The sequence below is a fragment of the Pleuronectes platessa genome, chromosome 14 (genome assembly GCF_947347685.1).
Source record: "Pleuronectes platessa chromosome 14, fPlePla1.1, whole genome shotgun sequence".
Taxonomy (NCBI): domain Eukaryota; kingdom Metazoa; phylum Chordata; class Actinopteri; order Pleuronectiformes; family Pleuronectidae; genus Pleuronectes; species Pleuronectes platessa.
In genome coordinates, this window is record NC_070639.1 from 22,300,113 (window position 1) to 22,327,113 (window position 27,001).

General features: G+C 43.9%; 2 protein-coding genes across 2 annotated transcripts in view; one reads left to right on the top strand and one right to left on the bottom strand.

Annotated features, from left to right (window-relative positions):
- Positions 1 to 266: 266 nt before the first annotated feature.
- Positions 267 to 5,265, top strand: gulp1a (GULP PTB domain containing engulfment adaptor 1a; the record flags this gene model as incomplete). Its single annotated transcript, XM_053440540.1, is given in 8 exon segments — positions 267 to 365; positions 462 to 599; positions 742 to 858; positions 1,443 to 1,529; positions 2,121 to 2,351; positions 2,534 to 2,675; positions 2,785 to 2,879; positions 4,427 to 5,265. Coding segments are annotated over 8 exon segments (981 nt in total), but the record flags the coding sequence as incomplete, so codon positions are not given.
- An 868-nt stretch (positions 5,266 to 6,133) lies between these two features.
- col5a2a (collagen, type V, alpha 2a) overlaps positions 6,134 to 27,001 on the bottom strand; it is a 34,204-nt gene continuing 13,336 nt past the window's right edge. Inside the window, exons 2-54 of the mRNA XM_053440016.1 lie at positions 23,915 to 24,154; positions 23,458 to 23,477; positions 23,299 to 23,331; positions 23,158 to 23,190; positions 22,910 to 22,963; positions 21,870 to 21,962; positions 21,468 to 21,539; positions 20,079 to 20,123; positions 19,914 to 19,967; positions 19,779 to 19,832; positions 19,189 to 19,242; positions 19,025 to 19,078; positions 18,862 to 18,915; positions 18,700 to 18,744; positions 18,456 to 18,509; positions 18,256 to 18,300; positions 18,083 to 18,136; positions 17,802 to 17,900; positions 17,615 to 17,659; positions 17,429 to 17,527; positions 17,279 to 17,332; positions 17,017 to 17,124; positions 16,380 to 16,433; positions 16,170 to 16,268; positions 16,009 to 16,062; positions 15,777 to 15,875; positions 15,633 to 15,686; positions 15,410 to 15,463; positions 15,267 to 15,320; positions 15,103 to 15,156; positions 14,909 to 14,953; positions 14,726 to 14,824; positions 14,529 to 14,636; positions 14,364 to 14,417; positions 14,088 to 14,141; positions 13,901 to 13,954; positions 13,738 to 13,791; positions 13,547 to 13,654; positions 13,339 to 13,392; positions 13,163 to 13,216; positions 12,265 to 12,426; positions 11,631 to 11,738; positions 11,439 to 11,546; positions 11,296 to 11,349; positions 11,112 to 11,219; positions 10,807 to 10,860; positions 10,525 to 10,632; positions 10,118 to 10,171; positions 9,886 to 9,993; positions 9,398 to 9,707; positions 8,944 to 9,125; positions 8,601 to 8,843; positions 6,134 to 7,425 (exon numbers count right to left, since the gene is read on the bottom strand). Coding sequence (XP_053295991.1) covers positions 7,279 to 7,425; positions 8,601 to 8,843; positions 8,944 to 9,125; positions 9,398 to 9,707; positions 9,886 to 9,993; positions 10,118 to 10,171; positions 10,525 to 10,632; positions 10,807 to 10,860; positions 11,112 to 11,219; positions 11,296 to 11,349; positions 11,439 to 11,546; positions 11,631 to 11,738; positions 12,265 to 12,426; positions 13,163 to 13,216; positions 13,339 to 13,392; positions 13,547 to 13,654; positions 13,738 to 13,791; positions 13,901 to 13,954; positions 14,088 to 14,141; positions 14,364 to 14,417; positions 14,529 to 14,636; positions 14,726 to 14,824; positions 14,909 to 14,953; positions 15,103 to 15,156; positions 15,267 to 15,320; positions 15,410 to 15,463; positions 15,633 to 15,686; positions 15,777 to 15,875; positions 16,009 to 16,062; positions 16,170 to 16,268; positions 16,380 to 16,433; positions 17,017 to 17,124; positions 17,279 to 17,332; positions 17,429 to 17,527; positions 17,615 to 17,659; positions 17,802 to 17,900; positions 18,083 to 18,136; positions 18,256 to 18,300; positions 18,456 to 18,509; positions 18,700 to 18,744; positions 18,862 to 18,915; positions 19,025 to 19,078; positions 19,189 to 19,242; positions 19,779 to 19,832; positions 19,914 to 19,967; positions 20,079 to 20,123; positions 21,468 to 21,539; positions 21,870 to 21,962; positions 22,910 to 22,963; positions 23,158 to 23,190; positions 23,299 to 23,331; positions 23,458 to 23,477; positions 23,915 to 24,154 — 4,415 coding nt within the window. The 3' untranslated portion in view covers positions 6,134 to 7,278. The remainder of the gene's footprint in view (positions 7,426 to 8,600; positions 8,844 to 8,943; positions 9,126 to 9,397; positions 9,708 to 9,885; positions 9,994 to 10,117; positions 10,172 to 10,524; positions 10,633 to 10,806; positions 10,861 to 11,111; positions 11,220 to 11,295; positions 11,350 to 11,438; positions 11,547 to 11,630; positions 11,739 to 12,264; positions 12,427 to 13,162; positions 13,217 to 13,338; positions 13,393 to 13,546; positions 13,655 to 13,737; positions 13,792 to 13,900; positions 13,955 to 14,087; positions 14,142 to 14,363; positions 14,418 to 14,528; positions 14,637 to 14,725; positions 14,825 to 14,908; positions 14,954 to 15,102; positions 15,157 to 15,266; positions 15,321 to 15,409; positions 15,464 to 15,632; positions 15,687 to 15,776; positions 15,876 to 16,008; positions 16,063 to 16,169; positions 16,269 to 16,379; positions 16,434 to 17,016; positions 17,125 to 17,278; positions 17,333 to 17,428; positions 17,528 to 17,614; positions 17,660 to 17,801; positions 17,901 to 18,082; positions 18,137 to 18,255; positions 18,301 to 18,455; positions 18,510 to 18,699; positions 18,745 to 18,861; positions 18,916 to 19,024; positions 19,079 to 19,188; positions 19,243 to 19,778; positions 19,833 to 19,913; positions 19,968 to 20,078; positions 20,124 to 21,467; positions 21,540 to 21,869; positions 21,963 to 22,909; positions 22,964 to 23,157; positions 23,191 to 23,298; positions 23,332 to 23,457; positions 23,478 to 23,914; positions 24,155 to 27,001) is intronic.

The following is a 27,001-nucleotide window of genomic DNA, read 5'->3' on the forward strand; positions in this document are numbered from 1 at the left end:
GCAGCTAACAGACAAATGAAGCAAACAGCTAATAAACAAAGCCCCAAAAACCTCTCTGGGAGTTGGTGGTGACTCAAATTGAGCTAAACTGTCAGTGAATCCTGGATTTCTCGGCCAGAAAGCTGACTCGGGATCAGTGGTGATTATTTTCAATGTCTGCCTAATGTGTCAATAAGCGATTGGTCGCTGGTTGTTGATCATAACAACTGTTTGATGTGTTATTGTGGTTTCAGCTTGTTCACATTTTGAATTTGTCTTTGGTGCAGTTTCAGAGGCACATCAAGAAGTCGGAGGGACAGAAGACTCCCAAAGTGGAACTGCAGATTTCCATTTATGGCGTGAAAATACTAGATCTCAAGACAAAAGTGAGTCCAAGTAATAATTCAGTGTTAGCTCTTGATTTGTGCATTGATGCTTTGAAACGTGTTGATAATAATAAACAAATTGCTTTTGTGTCCCAGGATGTGCAGCACAACTGTCAGCTCCACCGGATATCCTTCTGTGCAGACGACAAGACGGACAAAAGAATATTCACTTTCATCTGCAAAGACTCCGAGTCCAACAAACACCTCTGCTTCGTGTTTGACAGTGAAAAGTGTGTAAGTGTTTCCTCGTCTCTTTAACCACAGAATCCTTGTACATGTGTTGTGTTTCAAATCTCGAGTTTCTCTCTCTGTATTGGTGATTTGTGTGAGTCGCTGCAGTGACGTCCTCACAGTCTTTGTCCCCATCCCGCTGCAGGCAGAGGAGATCACTCTAACCATCGGCCAGGCCTTTGACCTGGCCTACAAGAAGTTCCTGGAGTCTGGAGGCAAAGACGTGGAAACCAGGAAACAGATCGGGACCCTTCAGAAAAGAGTAGGTCTCCCATCAGGTCACATCCCGGTGGCTCAGGTTGTTTGTTCTCACATCGACTTTAATGGACCTGAACCATCAAGCTGACACGTCGATGTTTTTATGAATTTACACAGAGCTTGTTTGTATTAATTGTTTTTAATCACCCGGTGTGGACGGTCACGCTGTGTTTACTGGAAAGCTCCAGTAATGAACATTAATGTTCTGTTGATAGAGAGTCAGAGTGTAACGTGCACCCTGCTGATACACTGCAGTGGCTTCTGTTTAAATAGTTGTTTATTAAGACATTTGTATGAATGTGCATTAGTGATGTTGTATTTAAACACCAGTGTGAAGTGTTCTGTACTCAAAGGTTCATTTGAAGTAAAGTTTCTAAAATCGTTTTAGCTATTTGCAGCATTTATCAGAAAGATAAAGATCATGATCGTTTGAAAACATTATCAAATTACATATTGTCTGTATAGTTAAAACAGTTTATCAATATTTTAATCCAATCCCGACACAAAGATCAGATATTCCAGATGTCAGGTGTCACATGACTTTGTCCTTCCACTAAACCAGTTTGACTTCTCTTGTCTCATTTGTAGATTCAGGAACTGGAATCAGAAAACTCTGAGCTCAAGCAGCAGCTTCAGGATCTTGAAGAGCAGCTGATGATCACTCACTCTCCACCGGTGAGGTCACAACAGCCTCCTCAGTTCAGACACTGGACAAAATGTGGCTCTTAAATATTAGAACGAGCACAGGTCAGCAGATATTTCCATATGTGAAGATAGAGGGAGGGTGGTAATGTAAATGCTAAAGTGTGAGCTAACTGTAGCATAAGATTCATAAAAGCACCGACCTGGTTAATATTAGCCAACATTAGAGACATTAAGCTGCACAGTGGCTTGTGTCCATGGCTCCACAGTCTGCAGAGTAAACTACAGCTTCACTTCTAATCTGTCAATTAATCTGTAATGTTCCCCGTCAGCTAAACCCACACGACCAACTTTAATTATAAAAAGTTAACAAAATGGGACTATGCGAGTTTCCAGAGTATTTTAGAGGACGGCCGGTCGTGCTGATGCTGCTCCTCTGATTGGACGCTGCGCCTCAGGCTCCGGTTCGGAACGACCCACCTGCAGGGACTCCGCGGGGGGGGGGGGGTCCGAGCCGAGTCTGAGGCGAAGTAATCTCACACCTGATTGGTCTGATGAGGCCACACACACACACACTGAATAACTCCGTCTCTCTCTCTTCGGCCTCTTCTCTTCTCCTCCCAGCCGCTGCACATTAACGCCTCCAACGAAGCGTACATGCTGCAGAGGCCCTCGTCTCTCTTCTGGTGTCACAGCCTCAAGTCACTGTCCTGTCTGGAGATCTCCTCTGTCACTCTCACCCCTATGAGCTCGCCGGAGTCCAACCTGTCCAGCGGGCTACTAACTCCTCCGCCTGCCAAACCTGCTCCTCTTCCTCCTAAGCCTGCTGAGGGATGCAGCATCCCGCGGCCTCGCGTAAACATCCTACGCTTTCTCTTCCTCTCTGCTCTGTGCTCTGTTGCTTTCCCTGAAGCTTTGTTCTCTTTCACCTCTGTCTGCTTTCGTGTTTTACTTTATTTTGCATTTTCTGCATATATCTGTGGAGTTTGTGTTTGTGCATTTTTCATATAAGTAAGATCATTCCTCCTTAAATACAGGGAGGCAGTATCTCCATAAAACCACAGACGTCCACTGACGTCTTCGACATGGTTCCCTTCTCCCCTGTGACACCACTGGTGCCCACAGTGGCCAGTAACGGCTGCCCGCCACCACCGCCGACCACATTGCCACCAGATATAAGTGAGTGACACCTCTCTGACATGTTATAATCAGTACTCAGGCTTGTTAGAGTGTTTCCTGTGCAGTCTGAGCTACATGTGTGTGTGTGTGTGTGTGTGTGTGTTCTCAGGGAAGGACTTGTTTGGTTCAGAGCCTTTCGACCCGTTCACCTGCGGCTCGGCCGACTTCCCCCCCGACATCCAGTCGAAGCTGGATGAGATGCAGGTGAGTGTCTCCTGTCCTCTCTTATTATCACTGTCCTCACTTTGAAGATTCAGACGTTTCCTCTTGTTTATTATGAACGAAGCCTCTGAGTTCTCCAACAGCAGAGAGCGCCCCCTCCCTGTCTGACCTGTGAACTGCAAGCGAACAGTTCCCTTTCTACTAAAATAATTCATTTTTAAATAGATCATGGTTTTCAAACTGTGGTGCTTAAAACAGAAGTGAAAGAGTTCATATTAAATCCTATATTCCTGCTCAGATTATTTAAAAGGAGCACAATACTTTGTTAATGAAGTGCCTCCACTTTATTAAGATTTATTAATAGAGCGGTGGAGTGTTTATTAAAACTTTAGATCACCTGACTCTGTTTCCTTCAACGTGAGCAGAGGCTCTAATGTGGCTCTTCAGACGCAGCAGCAGCTCCCTCACCCCCCCCCCCCCCCCCCCCCGCTGCCTGGAGGTAGGAAGTGGAGGTGACACATTTCCCTGTCTGCCCAAAACTGAAGCCAAAGTATCTCGGTCAACCCCTGGTGGCCAGCTGCAGCATAAATCCTAAACCTCACCTCCTCCATGTTAGTGGATGGGATTTGGACCAAACCAATAACTCAGATTATATATCAAATGTTTTTTCCTTTAATATAGTTTAATTTTAGTTAGTTGTTATCTCACTGAGGACATGGACAGATGCTGCAAAGGGACTTGAGTTAGATCTGATTCATCAGTCACATGAAAAAACAAACAGGAGTGGTTTACACGAGCAAAGCTTCGTAGATTAATCATGAACAATAATAATTGTCAAAAACAATAAACAAAATTCTACATTAAACAATCATGTTCGATTCCCCCACGCTGACATAAGTGGGTTAAACCTGACTGGTCTGTTTCAAGACGTCTCAGGAGGCTGGAGACAGTTTTCATTCTTCATCAGAAGAGACGGGACATTTAGTAAAGACACTTGGAGCAGCTGAGTCAGATCTGTGTGTGGCCAGTAGGAGGTGCTGTTGCTCCGATTCCCACTTTGTTTCCTTTCCAGTGCAAACTTCTCCTTCCTTCTCTCCTGGACTGTTATTAACATCTGAACTCATCTCTTATCTCTCGTCCTCTTATGCTCGCAGCGTCAGAGATGGTTTGTACTCTTTGCTCTCTGTGTGTTTGTGTGTGTGTGTGTTGTGACTGTCTTTGCATGCGTGTTCTCATGTGCACTGTGCACGTGTGGTTGTGTCATTCATCATCTGTCTTGCTCTGCAGTGGATGAGTTTCTTTTGAGTGTGTGTTTTATGAACTAATGTGAGAAAACACATTTCATTGTGTTAATAAAAGTATGCTTTTGTGGTTGCTTTCATAGAAACTCTTTACCTGTAGCTTTGTGCTCGAGTTGATGTGTGTGAATAAAGTGCACGTTGAACTTCTCATCCTTCTCTTAACCTCTCAGAGCTTTTAGACACTTTGTTCCCACGGCTCAGTCTCAGTCCGACCGTCTCACATGTCTCCTCACGTCGGTGCTGGCGGCCGCCGCGTCTCTCACAGCTGTTGACTGACTTGTCTTCCAGGAGGGGTTCAAAATGGGACTGACCCTGGAGGGCGCCGTGTTCTCCCTGGACCCGCTCGACAGCCGCTGCTGAGGCCTGGAAGACGCTCGTCCTCCTCCTCGCCGCCGCCGCCGCCGCCCTGTGCTTTGAACTCGTTTGTATGAAGAAGTGCCGAGCGCCACTCCACGGCCGGGGCGGGATGTCACACGTTTCATCTGGAGGTTTATATGCATTTGCATTTAGATTGGTTTTTTCGATATATCAAGGTGAACTTAGATCCATTATAGAAAAGAACTATTTTTGTATGAAGAGCAAAAGAGGAGGGAGTCGTTTTGAGTACCTTTGATTGCACAAGGCAATGAGAGATGTAAATAGTGGAACATGTTGAATGGTACGCTCCGTGGCAGGATTTTCATATGAGACCATTTTGTGTGTATGCACCATTTGAATTGTGTATTTGTGACACATTCCTGTTTGTACGCCGAACACAAGCTGGCAAGAATTAAATAAATGGAACCTGTATCTTTAAAAGCTTCCTCCCTTAACATCACATACTGTTATTTTACACATGATGTAGCTCATTAATCCAGTTGTACATGTATGTTGCTTACTTACATTCCCACCTTTTGGTTTTGATATTTCAGGATATTTTTGTTGTTGCATTTTGTTTTTTAATTTTTTTTAAGTATGACACGTCAGTTCCATATTTACGCATCGTCATTTTTACTCTCCTCTCATCTCTTGCACCAGAAGGCACTTTTGTGGACAAACTGTCCATTCATGAAGTTCTATTCCCATGATTTTACTTTTGGTTGCATTGACTTTGCTGTTACACTTATTAAAGAAAATCTTACTGAAAACATTCTGTCTTTTTGAATGATTGTTTGACTTAATTCAGCTGTTTGTTTGTTTGAAATTTAGAATTTTTATCATCGTACTCCAGAGGTGGAGGCACGGTGGTGCAGTGATTAGAACTGTGGCCTCACAGAACAAGGTTTGAATCCTGGTTCAGCTGTGACCTTCCTGGTTCTCCCATGGTCCAGGCACATGCAGACTGGTTTGAGGTTAATTGATGAAGATACATGGGTGTGAATGGTGCTTGTCATTAAAGAACTCAAGACGGATCAGCATAATATATGGATTTCCTATTAGTATGCTAAACTATTACACTCAAGGGTGAACAAGGAGATAAAACCTTAACCATCAACACGTTAGCATTTAGCTCGGTGCAGTCGACTCTTCAGTCTAATCATCTCAATAAGAGTTCCACTGGCTCCACAGTTTGTTTTCAAACCCTCTCGAGGCCGAGAGACTATTCTACGATGGCACAACGTTTACCAGATAAACTCTCCTCAAACAAGAATAGGCAGAGAGAAATTATTTTCAATATTTATTTTTTCAAAGGAAGAAACGCATCTGCCTCGGGTGTGGAAGTCTCCCTCCTCTTCCTCCCCCTGGTGGACTCTGCCTCTCGGGTGCGAGCCGGCAGTCGAGCTTCGCTAAGTGTTCTAATCTAGAATAAATATACTTAAACACGAACCGTCACAATGGAATTACTTGAAGGCACATTCATGAAAATTTGAAAAACAAAGCGGTTACATTAGAAACAACTGTTTTTGACTTTGATACATTTGCTGAACAGAAATCTGTCTAAAATCAAGTCTGTGTGCAAAACAACAAAGTCGAAGACCCTGACTGCACCTGAAGTAACGTGACAAGAGCTTGGGGGGGATTTACAAGCATTGTGTTTAATTTGTTGCATAGCAAGAAATACAAAGCAAACAGGCACACACAGCCGCCTTATTCTACAAAACCGATTATAAAAAAAAGAGCATATAAGTCCAGGATACTGCAAAGGGGGAACCGACATGCATAAAAATAGGATTATTTTTCTGTGCTACCTTATACTGAACGATATTAGAGTTGTAGGGGAAAGAAAAAGTGTCACAAATTACCACACACCAGTCACACGACAACCTCATTCATCTCTCCATCTTCGACAGAAAGGTCTTTATTGGCTTCCCCCCCCCCCCCAAAAAAAAACCTCTGCCCTGCGCCACGTAGCCAGGAGAAGAGCACAAAGATCACACTACTTACAAAACAGCACCGGTGGAAATCAGAAGAAATAAAATAATAATACACATAGTGTCATCGTTTTTTCTCAGTTTCGGTGACGAGGTAGCTGACACTGAGGAAATGGACAGTCGTGATGTGTCTCGAGTGTTTTCCTACGTGATCGGTACAGAGTTTAAAACAACTGGATACAGACACGGCTCCACCAGAACTGTCTCGAGGAAAATACCAGAGCTGCTGAACTCGTCCTCAGCTGTATTCGTTTCCTCAATAGCACCACAATCGAGTTTCAATATTCAGACAATGAAAACATTGAGAGAGAGAGAGAGAGAGAGAGAGAGAGAAACAAATCCGTTAAAAGAAAAATTGTTGGGGAGAGAGTGAGGTGGGGGGGGGGTTTCTGGGCCTGTAAACAGCAGTTTCTATAAAACATGTTTAAGCTTCTATATTCATGCCTCTTTGGCGAAGTGGATTTGTGAAATAAAACCAGAGGGGGTTAAAGATCTTTGTACCAAACGAGACCACAGTGACCAAAGCTCTGAAAGTCAAACATACACCAGAAGAAAGAGGAAGGATTCGGATTTTTACCCCAAAAAAGGTTTTTTTTATGTAAATTCCAAAAAACATTCTTCTAACTCACAACTCGTCGATGTCTTGAACCGGGTCGAAAGGGCACAATAAATATCTTTGCCGCAGGGCCGGAGAAGTTCTCAGTACTTGTATGTACAACGTGGCTGAGCGCGTCATGCGGTCAGTTCAATAGTCTCAGGATTGTCCTCCACGCCTCCCAGCTGTCGTTCTTACAAGAAGCACACGGGCCCGATGTCGATGCCGAACTCCTGATCCGAGCCACCAATGTCCACAGGGGCGAGATCCACAATAGGAAGTCTTGCTGTTTTCTGTGTCCTGTACTCAAACACCGTCTTGCCCCAGTTACCGGTTGCTTGCTGTGGAGAGGAGACAAACAGATTCTGGGTTAGCGTCTTTCTTTGGTGAACAACACAGGTTGATCTCATCTGGACCAGTTGACCACAGGCAAAATGTAGAAACCAGTACATTCTGAGGCACTGGGTGACTGATGTCCCTTCATTACTGGGTGAGACACATTTTAGTTTATTTATATTCAGTCCTCCTGCCTGAAAAATGTCTGCAGCACAACTATGTTTCAAAAAATACAATGTACACTGTACACCTGAATGAATCAGCTTCCTGGCCACTAGGGGGCAGCACAACAAGCTGTCAGCTCAACACAGACATATTGTAATAGGAATTTGTTTTAGCATACGTTTCATTGAAGATTTATTAAGATATATTATATATTATTATATTTAATATTGACTATTATTTCAGTTGTGATAAATGTTTCACAGATACTTTTCCGTCTGTATTTCTATGACCATCACCGAGAGCAGAAAAACTATTTATAAAGATCACTACTTCATCCCAGAATCCAGAAATGAAGCCAAAATAGATATTGGCGGATGGAATTTATTATTAAAGTCAATCTGAGCTGTCCATCATAATGTTTTAACCCATTTTTCAAATAACTAAATAAAACTTACATTTGCCGGAAAAATTAATGCATGGACAAACAGGGTGTAATAAGAGGCCATTTTGAGCCAAAACATTATTTGTCATGGTATTTGGAGAGGGTGAGATTTGTGATCTATGCTCCAGTTAGCCACCAGGGGGCAGTCGAGAGTTCCTTGGCTTCCCTTTTGCTGAGCTGTCATGTCGTCCATCTTTCTACACTGAGAGTCAGGGTTTGTGAAACTGAAACAATGAGATGACAGACACCGACGTGCTTCATGGAACTGAGGAGTTGGCGGATAATTTCTATGAGTGGCCTCTTTGACAGCACATTTATTAATATATATTAGATATTGTAATATTTATAACAGAAGATTAAGGTAAAATCTGATAACTACAGTTCACAGACATTTTAAAGATTTACTTATTTACTCACTGAAAGACTTAAATCATATCTCTGATGCCTTATTGAGATATATTTGGTTGTTTCATTCCTCTTATTTGAAAATAAGAGGAACATAAAATATTACTCTACTTTACTGGTGATGCATTGATTAATGAAGAAGTGTGTAAAAGGAGCGAGGGAACTTACAGAGCAGGAGTCCTGCACCACCGTGTATCTGAAGCGGTTGTTTCCCTCGGCTTTGAGCTCCAGGTCGTTGGAGCCCTTGAGGATCACAGCCTTCTTCAGGTTGCCCGTCTTGTCGTCCTTGTAGCCCACGGAGTTCTTGCAGTGGTAGGTGATGGTCTGGGATGCTTCCTTGGAGAGGAGGCGGATGAAGGTCATCTGAACTCTGACGGAGTTTGCCGCCTGTTCTTTGTTGCCGTACGTGAACTGGAGAAACAAACACAACAGTAAAGTGAGTAAGTACAGCTTCCTGTGTGTGTGTGCCGCTCACAGCCCGGCTCACACCATCAGAGATACGAGAGCTTACATGTGTTCCCCTGTTGATGTCGGCTCCGAACCACACAGGCTTGTTCCTGGAAGTGCTCCACCACGATTTACGAGGAATGCTGTCCGGGTTGGCGGAGATGCAGGTCTCTCCGGTGTCCATGTTGCAGTGCACTTTGATGGCGTCCTCGGCACTGCCTTGGTTTGGATCCACCCAGAACTCACCTACATGAGAAAACCAGCAGGAGGCGGTGAGAGTCTGACCTGATTTAATCTACAGCTGCTGTGGTCAAATAAAGCAGTGACTTCACAATCTGGCTTGTGCCTGGACAAGATTTATTATGTAAGAAAGAAACACAGAGAAGATGGAGATGAAAAATAACTGCACAAGGACATATAAACTAGAGGAAAAGGACAGAGGGATAGGTTGAAATGTGTTATTCCACATCCTGTGTGAGTACTTCAGTCCTGTAAACAAGATGGTCGCCGCCACTCACCACTCTTCTTCATGGGGTAGCATCTCTTCAGGTCGTCACAGGTCCTGGCCGGATGCTTCCTGCTGCCGTCCGGGCTCTTCATGTTGTCGATCTGGCTGCTGAGGGCCTTCAGCGTGGCCTGGACGCTGGGGTCCACGACCACGGAGCCTGTGGAGTTGCTGTTGGGCAGAGCCTCGTCCTGGGTGAACTCAGGAGGAGGAGGAGGAGCGTCGAAGTCATAATCCTGAGGGCCGAAGAGTTCGTCCAGTGCAGCCGTGGGAGGTCCTGGGGGACCGGGGGGACCTGGGGGTCCGTCCTCTCCTGGGGGGCCCTGTGGATTGACAGAGTCATTTCTGTGTCTAACAACACTAAGACAGTTGTTTAAAGCATGTTCAGCCTTTTGTTTGTTTCTACCTCACACAGTCGTTCTGTGTTTCACCAGGTTTGCTGAGTCAACACACTGTACATATAGTAAACGTTCCTCTGTGTACTGTATAATGAGACGATACCTCTGGTCCGATTTCTCCACCGAGTCCACGAGTTCCAGGAGGTCCCATGGGCCCCGACTGTCCCAGGTATCCTTCCTTTCCTGGAGGTCCAATAGGTCCAGGAGGCCCCTGAGTCGCATGGCAGATAAAACCGTGTTCATGATTTTGATTTAAAACTGAATGTTGTCCTGAAACTAAGACATGATTACATTTTATTATCATAAATCTGAATATTACAGAAGATGTAATTTACCCTGGAGCCGCTTGGTCCAACGATTCCTGACGTTCCTTGTTCACCCGTCGTTCCCTTTAGAGAAATAAATGCTATTTAATCTCTTTCTGCTGTAAATACAACAGTAGATCAATCTACAGTTTTTTTTTATTCAGCTCATATTTGTTTCCACTGTTCAGATGCATTTTTAGTACCAAAAGACCAGGGTATGGGAAGAAGTGACAAACAACTGCTTTCTAGTTTGAGAGAGAGAGAATCATTACAGCAGGTTTTACGTTTCCTGGTGTTTCAGTCAGTTCCTGTTCCTCCATTGGTGCTTTTGTGTGAAACATATAGAGCCAGGGGCAATAGAAGTGAGGAGGAGCCTTTAAATCAACCACAAGCTCCCTGACATCAGACTCTCACTACTGAGCATCACTCGGACTCACCGGGGGTCCGGGGAGACCCTGTAGACCAGTAAATCCACGATGTCCCTTCTGTCCTCTCTCTCCGTGATCGCCCAGGTCCCCGTTATCTCCTCTTGGTCCTTGTGGTCCCTGAATGAGGAAAGATGTGACACATGTGATATTTGAAACAGGGCGGTTTTCCATTCGGTTCTATTAGCTGTTAATCATTAACATTTACAAAGCATCTAGAGTATGTCGTCTCTTTTGCCCTGATCATATTTCACAGAATGTCAAGATGTTATAAGCTGGATATTGGACACTCACCACTAATCCTCTCCTTCCAGCCGAGCCAGGTGGACCGACCGGTCCTCTCGAGCCCTGCAAATGAGTGAGATCAGGATCAGACCCTCAGGGAGCACAGAGCTCTGCCAGCACCGAGGAACTCCAACGCCTCATTATACCCAAACACATCATTCCTATCACTTCTTATTAAGACCAGTCAGGATCCAAAAAGCCTCCAGGGCTGGAATCAAGACTGTACTCATGTGCGTTAATCTTGTATTACTCTCCTGTTGATGTGCAGAGACACAAGCTCACTAACACACAGGTGGAATAAAACGTCCACTTACAGCGTCTCCTCGTCTTCCAGCGTCACCCGGGGAGCCCACAGGACCTGGGGTGCCAGGAAGTCCCTGTGAACCTGCCATACCCTCTGGACCAGAATCTCCTCGGCCTCCCTAGAGAAGCAACAACCGTTATTCACTTGAAATACACAAAACAACATGTAGCGCACAATTTTTACTGGTCTCTTACTCTTTGTCCAAGACTGCCTTCCTTGCCTGGTGGACCATCAGATCCTGCAGGGCCCTGAAGAGCACACAGAAACACCATAAGACATGTGACAACACGAGAGAAAACACTTTTTCACTTGTGACCAAAGCAGATTTTAAACTTACATCAGGACCAGGATCACCACGAGGTCCATTAGCACCAGCAGAACCAACTGGACCTGAGGGACCTTTCTCTCCAGATGATCCCGTGGATCCTTGTTTCCCTGGTGGACCCTGGGGGAAACAAACAGGGACGTCATGACGCGGCCCTTGAAGGAAACTCTTGTGAATGACATGAAGACAGAAGCTGATACAGACCCCTGGTCCTGGAAGGCCGGGCATCCCTCGCTCTCCTCTCTGACCAGGGAGACCCACAATGCCTCTCTGCCCTGTGGTTCCAGCTGGACCAGGAGGACCATCAGGACCCTGAGGACAAGATCATCACACAGAATATTTAGATTAAACACAGACCTACTTTGACACAAAAACTACAGGTTGTAGAAAAATGTGGACATGGAGAATTTACATGTGGTTTCATAAGGAGACTGTTGGGTGTCATTCAAACTTTCAAACACCAAACATGATGGAGGGATGAGACGTGGAAGAAAACCTTACTTCATCATTCATCACTTTTTAAATTGGGTAATTTATTTACTCATCTATCTGTGATAAGAGCCAAGCAGGCGGAGATGTTCACTCCATCGAGTGCCATTCTAATTTCTAAAATGAATTTGTGTTTAGGAGCAATCGATAAACCTTCAGGCAATTCAAATTAAAGCCGCGTGCTGGGATCAATAAAAAGGTATTTTACTTTAAAACTTATTTTACTGCAGCAGCACAAAGACAAATGTGTGTTTCATCAACTCAAATCCTCTCTGGTAGTTTGAGCTGATGGTTTTTCTCACAGTATTCCTGTTAGGAGATTGTAATTTAATCGTCTCATTGGGTTTACCGTGGGTCCGTCCTCTCCGGAGTCCCCTTTGTCTCCTAGGCTGCCAGTTGGTCCCGCTGGTCCTCGCTCTCCTTGTCTTCCAGGGGATCCGTTGTCTCCACGAATACCATGAGGTCCCTCCTTGCCTGGAGGCCCGAGGGGTCCTGGTTCTCCAAGTGGACCCTGGCAGGAGTCAGTCAAATCGCATTCAGCACAAAGACACAAGCTCTGATAACTCTGTGCTTGAAGGTAGCTACAGTTTCTATCTATTTATTTGCTTGTTGGTTTTTTGTCGTTTTCAGAAATCTTCTTTGTCTTTTCATGAGTTCTTCTTTGTGATTGCTCTGAGCTTTGACAAAACAGTCTGTAGCTGTGTGTGTTGGAATGTGAGGAGCTGAGGAATGAGAAGCATCATGCTAATGCGTCACAGATGTTGTGAAGAGGCCCCCTTCTCTTCCAGACCAGGATCTGATGTGCAACATGACCTGCAGCAGAGTGTGCACACTTCAATAAGGCTTTTTCCAATTGGTCAATTTAGTCTATTGTTTGTGGAACACCTGTAGTGTGAGACAGGTCCTTTTGTCTCCTGTAAGGCGTCTGTCTCCTGTTATACAGTTTATAATTAAACGTTTATAATTCAACCCATAATTGTGTGTGTGTGTCCTTATTGTATTCAATGTATTTTAAAAAGTTTCTTCAGGAGCTTTCTGTTTCTTGTCCTACATATTACAAACTATTAAACTAAGGTCACTGACAGTTTTAGTGCAGTGGACAAATATCTATAATATTTGGAGCAGTTTGATCAAACCTCAGATTTGAGAGCAGCTACTGGAGTCTGCTACAATCATATTATATTTTATATAATAAATAAATTCCCCCTGTTTCCCTGAATGTGTTTGCAGTGACAGTGAGAACTTACAGTTGGGCCTGGGGGTCCGACTCTTCCTGCAGATCCAGGGAAACCAGTGGGACCCTGAGAGATGACACAAGGTGCTCAGATGCTGCTTCATGACTTTGATAACAGAGAGGAACAGCTTCTGTTGGACAATCATTCATGTAACACAATAAATAATAATAATTATGAATTGATCTTACTGGTGCGCCCTGTGTTCCTCTGCCACCCTTCAGTCCAGCAACACCGACTGGACCCTGAAACAACAGCACGTGATTAGAGAAGCACTTATCTATTTATTTATGTATGGAAATCATGAAAACTAACACATGGTCTAGGATATCATGCTCTGCTTTTAAATGAATCAGCTGACAGCATTCTCTATGTGTTGTCTTTATATTTTCAACTCACAGGAGGTCCGTGAGCTCCGGACAAGCCTTGAGGTCCTGATGATCCAGCATCTCCTTTCTGGCCTGGCTCTCCAAACTCTCCCTTGACTCCAGGTTGACCATCAGGACCCTGTAAAGTATAAAGGGTTATTTAACAATAAAAAAGTGACTAAACTAATGTCTACTATATTAGGAGTGTTTTCAGCTACTTACAGGAGTTCCAGCAAAACCAACAGCTCCGATTGGGCCTGGGTCACCTCTGGATCCCTGTGGTAGGAGATGTGTATATATATTTATTTACATATACTGAAGAACAATAAACAAGACCCAACCAGACTTGATGTACGAGTTGAAGACAGAGGGCCGGTCAACTCACAGGCACTCCTCTGGATCCTGGAGGGCCAGCTGGTCCTTTGGGTCCAGGCTCGCCCTGCAAAGATGTCACAGTTTTAATGACAATAGTTTCTACGATCACTTCTTGAGTCTGTACCGTTTCCTAAAAACAATTTCACTTCCTTTAAACTTGAGCAAATGTGATGTGAATAAACAAAAGAGAACTGTACCTTCTCACCACTGGGTCCTGACGATCCTACGGGGCCGACAGGACCTGGGGTCCCCTGTTGACAGAACAGAAATGTGGTTGGACATGTGGCTCATCGCTGTTACCAGGAGCCTGTGCTGACACATCTCTTTGAACAAGCTGAGACAAGTCTCAGGTTTACACTGATACATCATCCGTTGCAGATTTTCATTTTCAGCTTTACAGATGTATATTGAACTTGTGTGTTTGTTGGTTGAGCTGCGATTGTGTGTGTTTGAGTGAAAGATGTGTTCCTTACTCTTGCTCCGTCATTTCCAGGTGTGCCCTCTGATCCTTTCTCACCAATTGCTCCCTATACAGACAGCAAAATAAACATTTTAACTTTAAGGTACATTTGTGCTGTTATTTGGAGTAAATGCTATGAAACAAATGTTGTGAGTCATAATAATAAAGACAAACTTACTCTGTCCCCTTTAGGTCCTGAAGGGCCAGAGATGCCTCTCTCTCCTGGCATCCCCTGCAGACCTGGAGGACCCACATCACCGAGGGCACCAGCAGGACCAGGGCTTCCCTTCAATGAGAAACACCAGAGGTTGAGGTTTTGTTTTTGTTTTGTTATGTTTTGTTTATCTGTCAATCGTTATGCTACTGCAACAGTACCTTTGGTCCATCTGGACCGGGTGCACCAGGGATTCCTTTAGGTCCCTGCAGACCGTTTGGCCCCAGGTCTCCTCTCTCACCAGGAATTCCACGCTCCCCCTGGAGAATTAAGTATCATCAGTCTCAGACAGTTCAGAGTCACTATGAATTTCAGATGAACTCAGATTGAAGGAAGTCACTCACCCTTGGTCCAGTTTGACCCACAGAGCCGAGCTCTCCAGGAATACCCTGAAAATCACAAACATCCGTATTATCTCAGTCATTTGTGTCTCTTTGAATAATTAAACATGGGTTGTGACACTAAACACCATGAATGTGTTAATGCAGTGATGTGTGATAATGCTCCAAGCAGGAATACAAGCTTCTGTTACACTTACTTCATCACCTGGTTTCCCAGATTCTCCAGGAGGGCCTTGGTTTCCAGGCAGACCCTGAAGAACACAAAGGAACATTTAACCAGGGCCATGGGAGCACGTCTGCAGCAGAGTCTGATGTCTGCAGGTTTCTTATATTTCATCACCAGCAATATTCAATCTCATACCTGGAATCCATTCACACCTGGAGGTCCTTGCTCTCCTCTTTCTCCTGCAACACCCTGTGAGAAAGCACATTAATGTCAAAGTTATGTTTTTAAAGCAGGGATATAAACACACAATCGATCTGAAAGAGAGAGCAAACACTTACAGCCGGCCCGGGGGGACCAGCAGGGCCAACTTCTCCATCTTTTCCTGGAGGACCCTGAAAACAAAGTGACAGAGATGTGATAAATACACATTCATCAAAACCAGTTCAAGTGACTGAACGTGTCAGCTGCAGATACATATCAACAGATTTCATGATCTGCTCACTACTGACGGATCTATAATTGTCAATATGTGTGAAAAATGAAGTGAGGCCCAATACTCACTCTTTGACCGGACACTCCAGCAGATCCCTGTTCACCTGTCTTTCCTGGATCACCCTTTCAAAGTAAAACATATTTCAGAATAAAGTCGATGATGTGACCGATCAGACTGTTGATGTGAAGTGTTGAGTGACTCAGCAGCCTTACATTGAAGCCCTTAGGGCCGGGAACTCCCATAGTTCCTGCTGGGCCTCGGTTTCCAATGGACCCTGCAGGGCCCGGACGTCCATCCTCACCTGCGGCTCCCTAGGAAAGAAACAAACATCACTGTGACCTCACTGAATTTGTCATCTTCAAGCTAGCTTTGAGTGATTATAATTATTATAACAAATTTTACACTATGTCCAATGACTCATTGTTATTGAGCACTGTGACTTACCAGGGGTCCTGGCTTGCCCTCTGCCCCCTGGACTCCAGGAGTGCCAGTAAGACCCTTTGGAAACAAAGATCAAATATGTAACTCAAGTATGATATGGAGACAGAAATCAAGGATGAACAGATAGTCAGGCTCAAAGGTAAAATGTCCAGCTCCAGTGTTACCCTTGCTCCTGGCAGACCAGGTTCTCCTGTACGACCAGGGTCTCCTACGGAGGCTTTGGGTCCTGGGGGTCCAGATGTGCCACGATCTCCTACAGCACCCTTCAGAAAAAAAGACAAAGATGATTAATCCACGCTGATGTTAGTATTTACATGTTTGTTATACTTCAGTAAACCAACCTATAGAAACAGTAAGTGTAAAATATATTGTACCTTAGGTCCTGGGAGCCCATCAGCACCGGGGAATCCTCTGTTACCGGGACCTCCCTACGGAAAACACATCAACCAGTTACACACTGAATCACAGTCACACAGAAAGCTGGTTACAACTGTGTTCAATAGGATCACTGAAGTAAAGAACACATTGTTCCCTAAGTAGAGAAGCTGCATCTAGACCCGTAAGACCAAATGTTTCTTGGAAAACTATCGTTCATCTTTCTTTTTTCGTTCTGGTAATTGTGAGGGCAGTCGCTCGTCTATGGGAGATTAAGAATCTCCAGTCAGGCTTATTTCTGGACTGTGGAAAGAAGCCAGAGCTCCAGGAGGAAACTACTCAAAGACACACACACACGCGCAAATTTCGCAGTGCAAGGCCACAGCTGCCTGGGATTTTAACCCGGGACCTCCTTGCAGGAAAGTGAGTGTGTTATCCACCATGTTTTCCATTATCCATGAGTCAATATACCCCCCCTTATAAGTGGTATGATTTCCAATGTCCCACACTACTTCACCTTCCACTGTTTGCCAGATTACTGCCCCCCCCCCCCCCCCCCCCTCCCCCCTCCCAATGACCCCTGACCCGAAGTGCAGCTCTATCACTGTAACATTAGGAGGCAAGACGCTGACTCACCCTCTCGCCAACAGGACCGGCAGGGCCGACAGAACCGGCATCTCCACGTTGTCCTCGCTTTCCTTCCTCACCCTGAGGTCCGATCACACCCTGGGAGCCTGACGGACCCTAGAAACAGACCAGAGTACACATGAAACCAAGACTTCCTCATCTTGCATCGTCGTTGTCAAAAGTTAACTGATTTGACTTTCACTAGTATGTTTAACTCATCCAGCTTATTCTTATTGTCTTAAATTGCAGAATCGAGACTTTAGAAACTTACAAATTCTCCTTTGGGTCCAGCTTCTCCTTTGAATCCTCCAACACCAACATCTCCCTGAAACACAATCATTCAAGAATGTTTAGTCAGGATAAAAAAAACAACTACAGTGACCAGAACTTTCAACATTTTCCAGACTAAAATCCATGTTACCAGTTGTCCTTTGATACCAGGCTGACCGGTGCTTCCCTGAGGTCCTGGTGGGCCAGAAGGTCCAAGATGGCCGCCATTACCTTGTGGACCAATATTTCCCTGTGAAGAATAATCAGTCAATCAGTCGTGTTACATCTGACCTCCATGAATATATACACATTGTGATTTAAGTAACTGTTTACATACCACTGGTCCTTTGGCCCCGGGGCCACCGTCTGTACCACCGGGTCCCTTGGAGAAACAGAAGTTCTTTGATTAGATCATCAAGTCAGAGCAGTAGCTACAGTGAAGTTTCTAATCACAGCAGATCTAAAAACATCCTTACGATCTTACTGTATGTGATGTGTCAGTGTTAGTAGAACAAGAGATTTACCGTCAGGCCGACTGGTCCAGCTCTACCCAGATGACCTGTCTCTCCTCTCTGTCCCTGTGGGCCCTCAGGACCTCGGACTCCTGTGGGGCCAGGTTGTCCCTACGGAAAGAAATCAAGTATCACAATGACACGTCTGGCTTTGAATATATTGACTACAGTGTTTGTTTATGCTTTCGATAATAAGTTATACAATTAAGAAACCAAATATTCACTGTTAATTGTCTAATAAGAGCATTGAGTGTTCACTGCAGATGAAGGACGAGAGGTTTCTCTATACTTGCCTTCATTCCTGGGGTTCCTGGATATCCAGGGGGGCCACTGAGACCCAGGGGACCCTGGAAAATAAACAGAAGTGAAAACCAGAGTTTAATAAAGAACTAAAAAGTCTAATGATGATGTCATGCTGCATATTTAGGTATAACATCAATCTGCAACAGGGTGAACGCTGACTTACCATCGGACCGATTTTTCCAATGTTACCAGGAGGCCCACGTTTTCCCTAGAAGACAAAGACTGTTCACTTGGATGTATGAATCACATGGATGTTGGATAGTCACCCTGTGAGGGATGAGCTCGACAAAGAGACAATACTGGACAACAACATGGATATTAGAGGCATTAAAGAAAAGAAGTAACACGGTGATATCATCTTACAGCGATGCCACCGGGTCCAGATCGCCCTCTCTCCCCCGGCATCCCAGCAGGACCCTGTAGTGACACACACACACACACACAGTGATCAATTACAGCTGTCCCCTAGCCAGTGCTTATGTTTAAGGTGAGTAGGTTCAGAGGGTTTTTTGTATTTAGTATTTGGATTCGACCTTGTCTCATTCGAGATAAGAGCAGAAGGTAAACTACGAGCAACTGAAACTTCAGCTCTCAGAATATAACTCACCATGGGTCCAGATCCTCCCATTGGACCAGAGGGCCCATTGGCACCCTAGAAAACCAGAGACAACAGATTGTTGTGGTTACAGCGCGGACACACAACTTATTTCAGATCATTGACCTTAGCAGTCAATCATTCAACCCATCAATCAAAGAGACAGACTGTTACCTTGGATCCAACAGTTCCAGTTTCACCTTTTTGGCCTATAATTCCACCGTGACCCTGGTGACAAGGAGGACAAACGCCATTGTTGTGTTAAATGAGACAAAATGAAGTACATGTACCATTCAAGCTTGTTTCATAAGAAATGTGCTGGACAGCTTGTACTCACTTTGTGACCCTTCAGTCCAGGAGGCCCTGGAGTACCAGGAAATCCTCTGGCACCCTACAATGTGTGCACATGAAAACCATTATCAGTTATATCCAGAGAATCCTTCATAGACCAGAAACAGGAGGTTACAACCGTTGCGTGATGCACGGGGCGGAGAAGCTTACTGCTGATCCGGTGAATCCCATTTCTCCAGGATTTCCTGATTTGCCAGCTTCTCCCTGTGTGAGGAAATTAACCAGATTGAAATGACTGTCAGTGAAACACACGTCAGATTTATTCTCTCCGGTTTAATGTTAGTGAAAAAGTGTTTTTACAACATAATGTACTGGGAATCCAGGATGTGTGGAACTGGAGCTTTATACTGCAGATGGGTTTTGTCTACACCGTTCTTAATGCAATCTGCCTCTGCTTGTGTTTGCTTTGGAGACACAGGCTCAATTACTGACTTCTTGTGGAAACCAAATCCTTTCATTGCACAGTTTTTATGACACTGTCACCGACGTGAAGTCTTTTATTCTCATTCACTAACCCATGAAAGAAGAAGCATGAAATGTATCCATGGAAAGTGTTTGGATTTAAAGGCCTAGTTACATCAATGCTAAACTTTGAAGGCTCAGATCCTGTTTGTCACTCAAGCAGCTTTATAAACTGTTATAAATGCAGCTCTTTCAAACTGTGGGGAATATGAATTAGCTGATTGTTATGTAAAAAATGCTGTGGTTTAATTTCCCCTAGTTTCAAATTTCATACTTACATCTTCACCTGGTTTCCCTGGAGGGCCCTCAGGTCCCCTTTGACCAGATGGACCCTGAAGACACAACAACACAGTTACTAACACTCACATGAATGATTTAAATCACGCAAATCAACAAGAAGATTTATGTTGTACCATGTGTCCTGGATCTCCAACTTCTCCAGGAGGCCCCTGTGGTCCAGCATGACCCTACAAGAATAAAACATTCAAATATAAACAGGGATCGAATCAGCACTGAAGTATGATCAGTGGTTATTGTGCAGCTTCAATCTACATGTGTAGAAGCTCTTTTGGACTTACGGGCGCTCCGTTGGGTCCAGCAGGTCCTCGTGCTCCGGCTTCTCCCTGAAACCAACACCACGAGAAATCAGACAATGGACAGAATTCAAACTTCAACAACAAACTTGTGTGTACATGTAAATACAAACACACACATCTACTCCAATCCACTCGTCTTCATAGGGATTCAGTTAAACAAGGGACATGGATTGAAAAGCTGTGTGGTTGTGTATTAGCGGTCGATCAATGGGTTTGGTCAGTTTACAATGTAGATATTTTATTATGCTGTTGCAGCTGATAAAACATTCTATGAATAGTATTAAATGAGACAAAATTGTTTAACTGTAAATGATTAGTTGTTTTACACTAATATATTATTCATGTAAACAAATGTGCATTATCCCATTTTTGGGGATAAGTTCTGCACTCGGCCTTGTGAGCTCAGATATTGTTCAATATGTTGATAAGTCAATCTGAAATCAGAGGCTGACAAGCTATAAAACAAAACAAATATGCTTTATGTTCTTCCACAGATATGGGTTTAAATTATATTAAGTTCAATCAATACAAGCTCTTAAATTATTGCGCACGACAACATTTCTCATTCCTCAGCATGAAGCATTTAGAAGTTATCAAGGATAATGTTCTACAACATCGATCACTTCCTGCATTAGATCCAGAATTATGGAGGAGGATGTGTTTGTATGAGTTTATGTATAAGGTATATACTGTATATTAAGCAGAGGTTTTACTTCAACAAACTACATGGGAAACAACCCAATATGTGTGTTTAAAGAAACACTTCAGGTGTTCATCACAAGTTCCACACAAAGCTGTACAATGTTGTATCATAGGTTTTATGCAGCTCTGGAGACATCTTTCCTAATCATGTTATTATAGATGATAGAAAAGAGAGCATGGGTTTAGTGGACTGAGATGTTCTAGCAGAGAAATGCATCATGGGAAATGTAGGATCCAATGAGTTTACTAACTTGACTGACAGGTTATCTGAAGTTGTGTCAGTGACTGTTTTACATCTAAGGTGAAACATTAAATTGATGGAGTTTCTCCTCAAGTCTAAATCACTACATCAAGTAAAAGTAGAAATGTGAAATTGTAGAATTATTTACATTCTAAAAAAACATATTGAACCCCCTTCTCCTTAGAGCCCAGGTTAAAAACAGATTAAATAGGTACTGGCAGCCAGTGCACACATGTGACACTGTCCCATTGGGCTGTTCTTAATTACCAGTCTGTCACCGTTCTCTGCCAAAGCTACACACGGAGAGAAAAAACAGTTTTTCTGACACACAGCTATAGATTAAAAAAGATGTCTCCCTTTTTCTGGATAAGTGTTTTATAAAACACAGACAGACGAGGCTGTCTCATGGGACGCTGACGTCTTCTTACCCTGGAGCCGGTCATCATGCCCTGGGGAGCCGACTTCCCATCGAACCCAGAGGCCATCTGGGCTCCCAGACCCTACAGGTGGAGCACACACACTTCATCTTAGCTTCGCTGGATTTAATCACAATGAATTTGCCATTTACAAGTGAGACAAGTGGGAGTAAATGATGTAAACCAAACAATGTAAGTATGCAGAATTAATCATTTGGTGTGTATTGTGCCTGTTCTCTGCATTAATATGATTTAACATCCCAGCATGCACAGTGGTGGCTGCTGACATCCGATGAGCATTTAATCATGTGTGTAGACTTCATATATTTCATTCTGTGGTGAGAACAATAAGTCTGACGGCCGACACATGAATGAACTGTGGATGAACACGCGTGTGCTGCCTGCTGGACTCACTCCCGGGTGTGAGGGCGGTCCTGGAGGTCCAGCTTCACCAGGATTACCAGGCACACCAGGCTCTCCATCGTAACCCGCGGAACCCCGAAGGCCCTGTGGAGCAGAAAACACACAATCGCTGCTGAGTCACTTGTTTCATTGCTCGGCCATTTTCAGTCTCACATTATTAGATGATTTTTTTTAGATTAGATTAAACTTTATTGTCATTGCACATTACAAGTACATATACAATGAAATGCAGTTTAGCATCTAACCAGAAGTGCAAAAAAAGGCAGTAAAAGTGCAGAGTATTGTGCATAGTGGAATATGTAAATAAATAGGAAGTACAGTTAGAAATATAAATGGAATATGAACAGTATTAAGAGGTAAGGTATGATATAAGAATGATGAATACACTATGAACACTATTATTGTGTGGCTATGAAAAAACAACCTATTTTATTGTGTTCATTTATATTATTTGATTTTTGCTTTTGGTTTCAGAGTGGATCCAGTTTGACAGAAATGATGCAGACTAATTTCTGTAGCCGTGCAGGAAGGAAACCATTGGTTATGTTCCAATAAATCAACCTAGAACGCCGACCTCAACCGGAATGGGAGTCCGGAGGGGCCCGTTCATTCATCACCCTGCTACACTTCTGCTTGGTAAGCACATAATACATCAAACTTTCCACTTTACATTACATTCTGACTCTTGGTCTTTTGCCCTTGAGCTGAAAAAAAACCTTTTTTTAATAGAGCTGGTGTATTTATTTTCACTTTGAGTTAAAAGCAACAGAGTCATTCTCATGACCTCAGTGGGATCAGGGGTCAGATGTCATGTGAGGGACTGAGACTCATGAAGGGAGACTCAGATGGACTTTAAGGACAAGACGCTTCATTTAACCTGCTAACAAACCCACTCTCTAAAGTATTACATTGCATTTTATATATTTTATTCTGTACTGTTATATATCCCTTCTAAAAAATGCCTAAATACAATTTGAAAGATATATAATGTGAAAGGTTATGTTGTGTGGACATTAGAGGATGTGACATACAGGCCGTCCTTTGTTCCCTCGTTGTCCTCTGTCTCCTGGAGAGCCGGGAGGTCCCTGTGGTAAATCAAGAAGAAGACAAAATGATCACATATCACAACAATGTCAACAATGACTTTTTTCCTTTTAAGGTGAAGTTCTACAGGAGGTAACTGTCCTCTCATGCCATCTAGTGTCTATTCAGGTAGTTGAGCCTTCACTGGCAAAACCCGAGAGACATTCTCAAGAAACTAAGATATCCTGAGTCTCACCATCGCTCCAGGACGACCTCTGATACCAGTGACCTGCAGGGAATTATAAAAGAAAAGAAAACAGTTAGATGCTGCATTTGGATTGGTTAGGAGATTGATTAGAAAGCCTGTGTAAAAGGTTTAGAGTTATTAAACACTCACGAGTGGGACATCTCCGGGTTCACCCTTCTGACCCTGAATAAGCAAAAGAAGAATAGAATTGAAGAAATGATTTTAAAACTTACATCACACATATTTAATAACATCACTAGAATTGTTAAAAAAAGCAGAAATATCCAAAGTGATGAAGCTGTGACTGACCTTAGAGACCCGGTCTCCACCTGCATTAAGGGAAAAGCAACAAAATAAATCTCATTATTCATTCAACCACATCTACATCGTGACTGCATAGTGACCCAGTTACAGAGAGAATCAGTAAGCAGGTCAGACAAGGTAAGCAAAGGCTAACCAGTCAATTAACACCATCGACCTGATGTCACTCATTCTGAGCGGGTGAGGGCAGCGGCCTCATAATGGACTGAAAGTTGTTCACTGGTTCTGATCCAGTCCCTGACAACCAATCAAACACGTCCCTCAGGGTCAGGATGCTGTTACTGTTGTTATTGCTTTACTTATTTTAAAGTTTTAAACTTTGTGTTTGTCTGTGTGAGGACATGTCATGTGACCTCCCCTCTACAAGTAGAAGCCTTTCCCTTGAACAGACAGTGTTTGTTTCCTTCAGGTGAGGAATAACCACAGGGGGCGACTGCTCACCCACCGAAAGAGCCGCCTCCACCGCCTCCGCCGCCTCCGCCTCCGCCGCCTGAGTCGGTCTGACACACCGGGCAGCACTCGCCGTCCGGGATCGCCACCTTGTCACAGTTGGTCACGTCATCGCACTGGATCTCATCGCACAGGACCTGGCCGCTGTCGCACACACAGATCCGGCATGGCTCGGGCTTCCAGATGTCCCTGTTGGTGTAGACCTGGCCATCAGCCGTGCAGCTCAGGTCATCTCCTGGAACAGACAGCGGGGGGGGGGGGGGGGGGGGGGAACACTCTCTTTTAGTTTATCAGATTTGTGTCAGTTAATTAAAAGCAACCGATGAGAAAACCTGTTTTCCATTATGATCCTTTTAAGGCTTAAACCAATAAACCAGGACTTGAACTGAGACATGTACCTTTAGTCCGAGTGTCCACATGCAGAGATTAAACCACACGTGTCTGAATCCTTTAAAAAGACAAACAAAGAGTGAAGTAGCTCTGCTTTCTGTTCAGGGGCTGAGGCCTGAACTAACATGTCCCCACAGCCTCTGGGAAATTAAACTATTTAATCCTCCTCCCAGCAGCTGCCTCGAGGGAACCAGTCACTGAGTCACTGTCCTCTGTGTTAACACTGCAGGGTTTTATAAGATAAATATAATGCTGTATACAACATGTATATTCTGTTTGCACCGTGCATTTCAGAGAGAGATATTCTGGAATTCACTGTAAGTCTCCAGTGGTGAGACATGAGATCATCTCCTCCAGAGGCAGCGTCTCTAAAGAACTTGACACATGTTCAAAAGACGAAACCCTGCAACCACCGGCTGTCTCTCCCAGACATCTCATTCAGCAGTTTGTGTTTAGAATTCACTGTGCAACCTCAATGTGAAAAACTGTCTGACTTTAAACAGGATCCAAGTCCACATCTGTCACATCTGCAGACAGGATGCTCCGAGGCTTTTACCTGTTCCCATTGCAAACAGCAGGTGGCAGCTCCGAGCTTCACACAGGTGAGGCAGGTTGGTGTCCAGCCACTAAACCAGAAGCTGCAGAGCGGAACCTGACAGCTGATGGTTCATAGAAGTGGGTTTTAACCTCAGAGAAGCCACATTGAGGAGAACACAGACTCAAACCTGTGGTGGAAACCTCACTAGCCTCAGTCTGCTTATAATGAGGCCTCATGCAAAAATGTTTAATTTAGACAAGCATCGGACAGCGAGTAGCTTTAACCTGTGACATAAACTTTAAGATGTATATTGATCATGAATGTTGATGCACTTGATTGAGCGTCTCTCAGTGAAATTAAACACATCACTAAGAATAGTTGTACATGAGAGATGTTGAAGATACACACGTACACAACTCGACAAAGGTGACTTAGGAAACACAAACAAGTGTTCATAAAACATAACTGAAACATTATGTATATACTCCACTAATCTCCTACAGAGCACTATGTGAGGGTTCAAGGCTGATTAGTTCAACGAGAAAAGTTCAATGCGCATAACTGCAGAATATTATTCATGATCAAAAGTAATTTACAAGTGAAAGAGCTTCTACTTTGGCTTCCATCATTGGACATAACAAAAATAATATGTGGTAGAGAGTAATTCAACCTAAAGGTTCTATATGCAGTGATGAGGTCAAGGGTCACCATGTGTGAAACTTTATAAAAGAGGAGACACTATAAGACTCTTGGTACAAAATCAGAAAGTGACAAGGAATGGTTAACTACATTTAAACTCTCCTTAACGGGTGAGATGTTGGGACGTCTTCTAATTAAAAGGAAACTCAAGGTTTCTACAGATGCATCATGTGATCAGACACTTTATGCTCATGACATCTGATTCCTCAAAAATATTCGACTATTGAGGTCAAACCCACAAACCACATTTCTTTTTCACATCATTTTTGGGTCATTTGAAAATCTCTCAACTTGAGAAATAAGTCGTTTAAATATCGTGTTTCCTAATCAACATCAAATCTTCATCAAATTAACATCAAAAAGAAAAGTCTCCACATTTTGAAGTTCAAAGCTTCCTGGTGTTTTTTTATCCGGCCTCAGTTTGGACTCTAATTATAAACGATAAGAAAACAAAACAACATTCACACAGAGTTGATGATGCAATTGTTAACGCCCATTGACCCACAACACAGGACTGCAGCCTTTATCTGTGTGTACTTCAGAAGATCAACCTGGAGGTTTCTCAGTCTTGTTCTGTCGGCGCAAAAGTGTTTTACGACTTTTAAAGAAACACGACATATTCAGAAGTTTCCTGTCGTTCAAACGTCCGACTAACCCTAACCCTGACTGAGTTGTGGCCTTTCTTTTAAAATCAGATCCAGAGCTCTGGGTAACGAGAGTTGTGTATTTCACGTGATTTGTGAGGCCATTTTGAAAAAACTTCACACTCCTCAACACTTTTCACCTCTTTCGGCTGCAGGGAGATTTTACCCCTTGACGGATTTTTAAGGGATTTGTTGCGAGAGTTTGAAATTTACTGGAAGAGAAGTGTGTGTTTTTTTTCTTCCCGGATCAGCCTTAAAAACCTCACCACAAGCCTCGAGGGCTGGAGGAGAGGGACGCTCACTCTTTCCTCTCCTCTCGGGCTAATTCATCGCAGGCCTCACACTTTTCCACAGACGCCGTAAGAGCCACAGTTCAAATCGTGACAGCAGCGAAAAGGCATCCCCCCCCCCCCCCCTCCCACCATTCCTGCTTGACTTTCCACCAGTCAGCGAAGTGGTCAGACGGTTTCCTCTCCTGGTTTTTAAAACACGGAGTCTGGAGCTCCTCGACATGACTCATGTGTCTGCTCTGCACCGATCACTTCATCAGACAGATAACGGAGAAGCCAGCCTCCTCTCTGAGGTCATCGGGAACTCAACCGGGGGTTTAGAGGGGGGGGGGGGCGTTGCCACAGATGTGATGTAGTTGGCAGATGTGAGGAGGTAAAAAAGAAAAGTGGGTAGTTTATGGATTTTCCTTGGCTAATATGGAAATACTCACAGAGCGTTTTGGGGAGAATCAATTGCAGCCAGAAGTCGGGGGGGGGGGGGGGGGGGGCTAGAAAATGACCTTATGGAAACAATGAGTCAT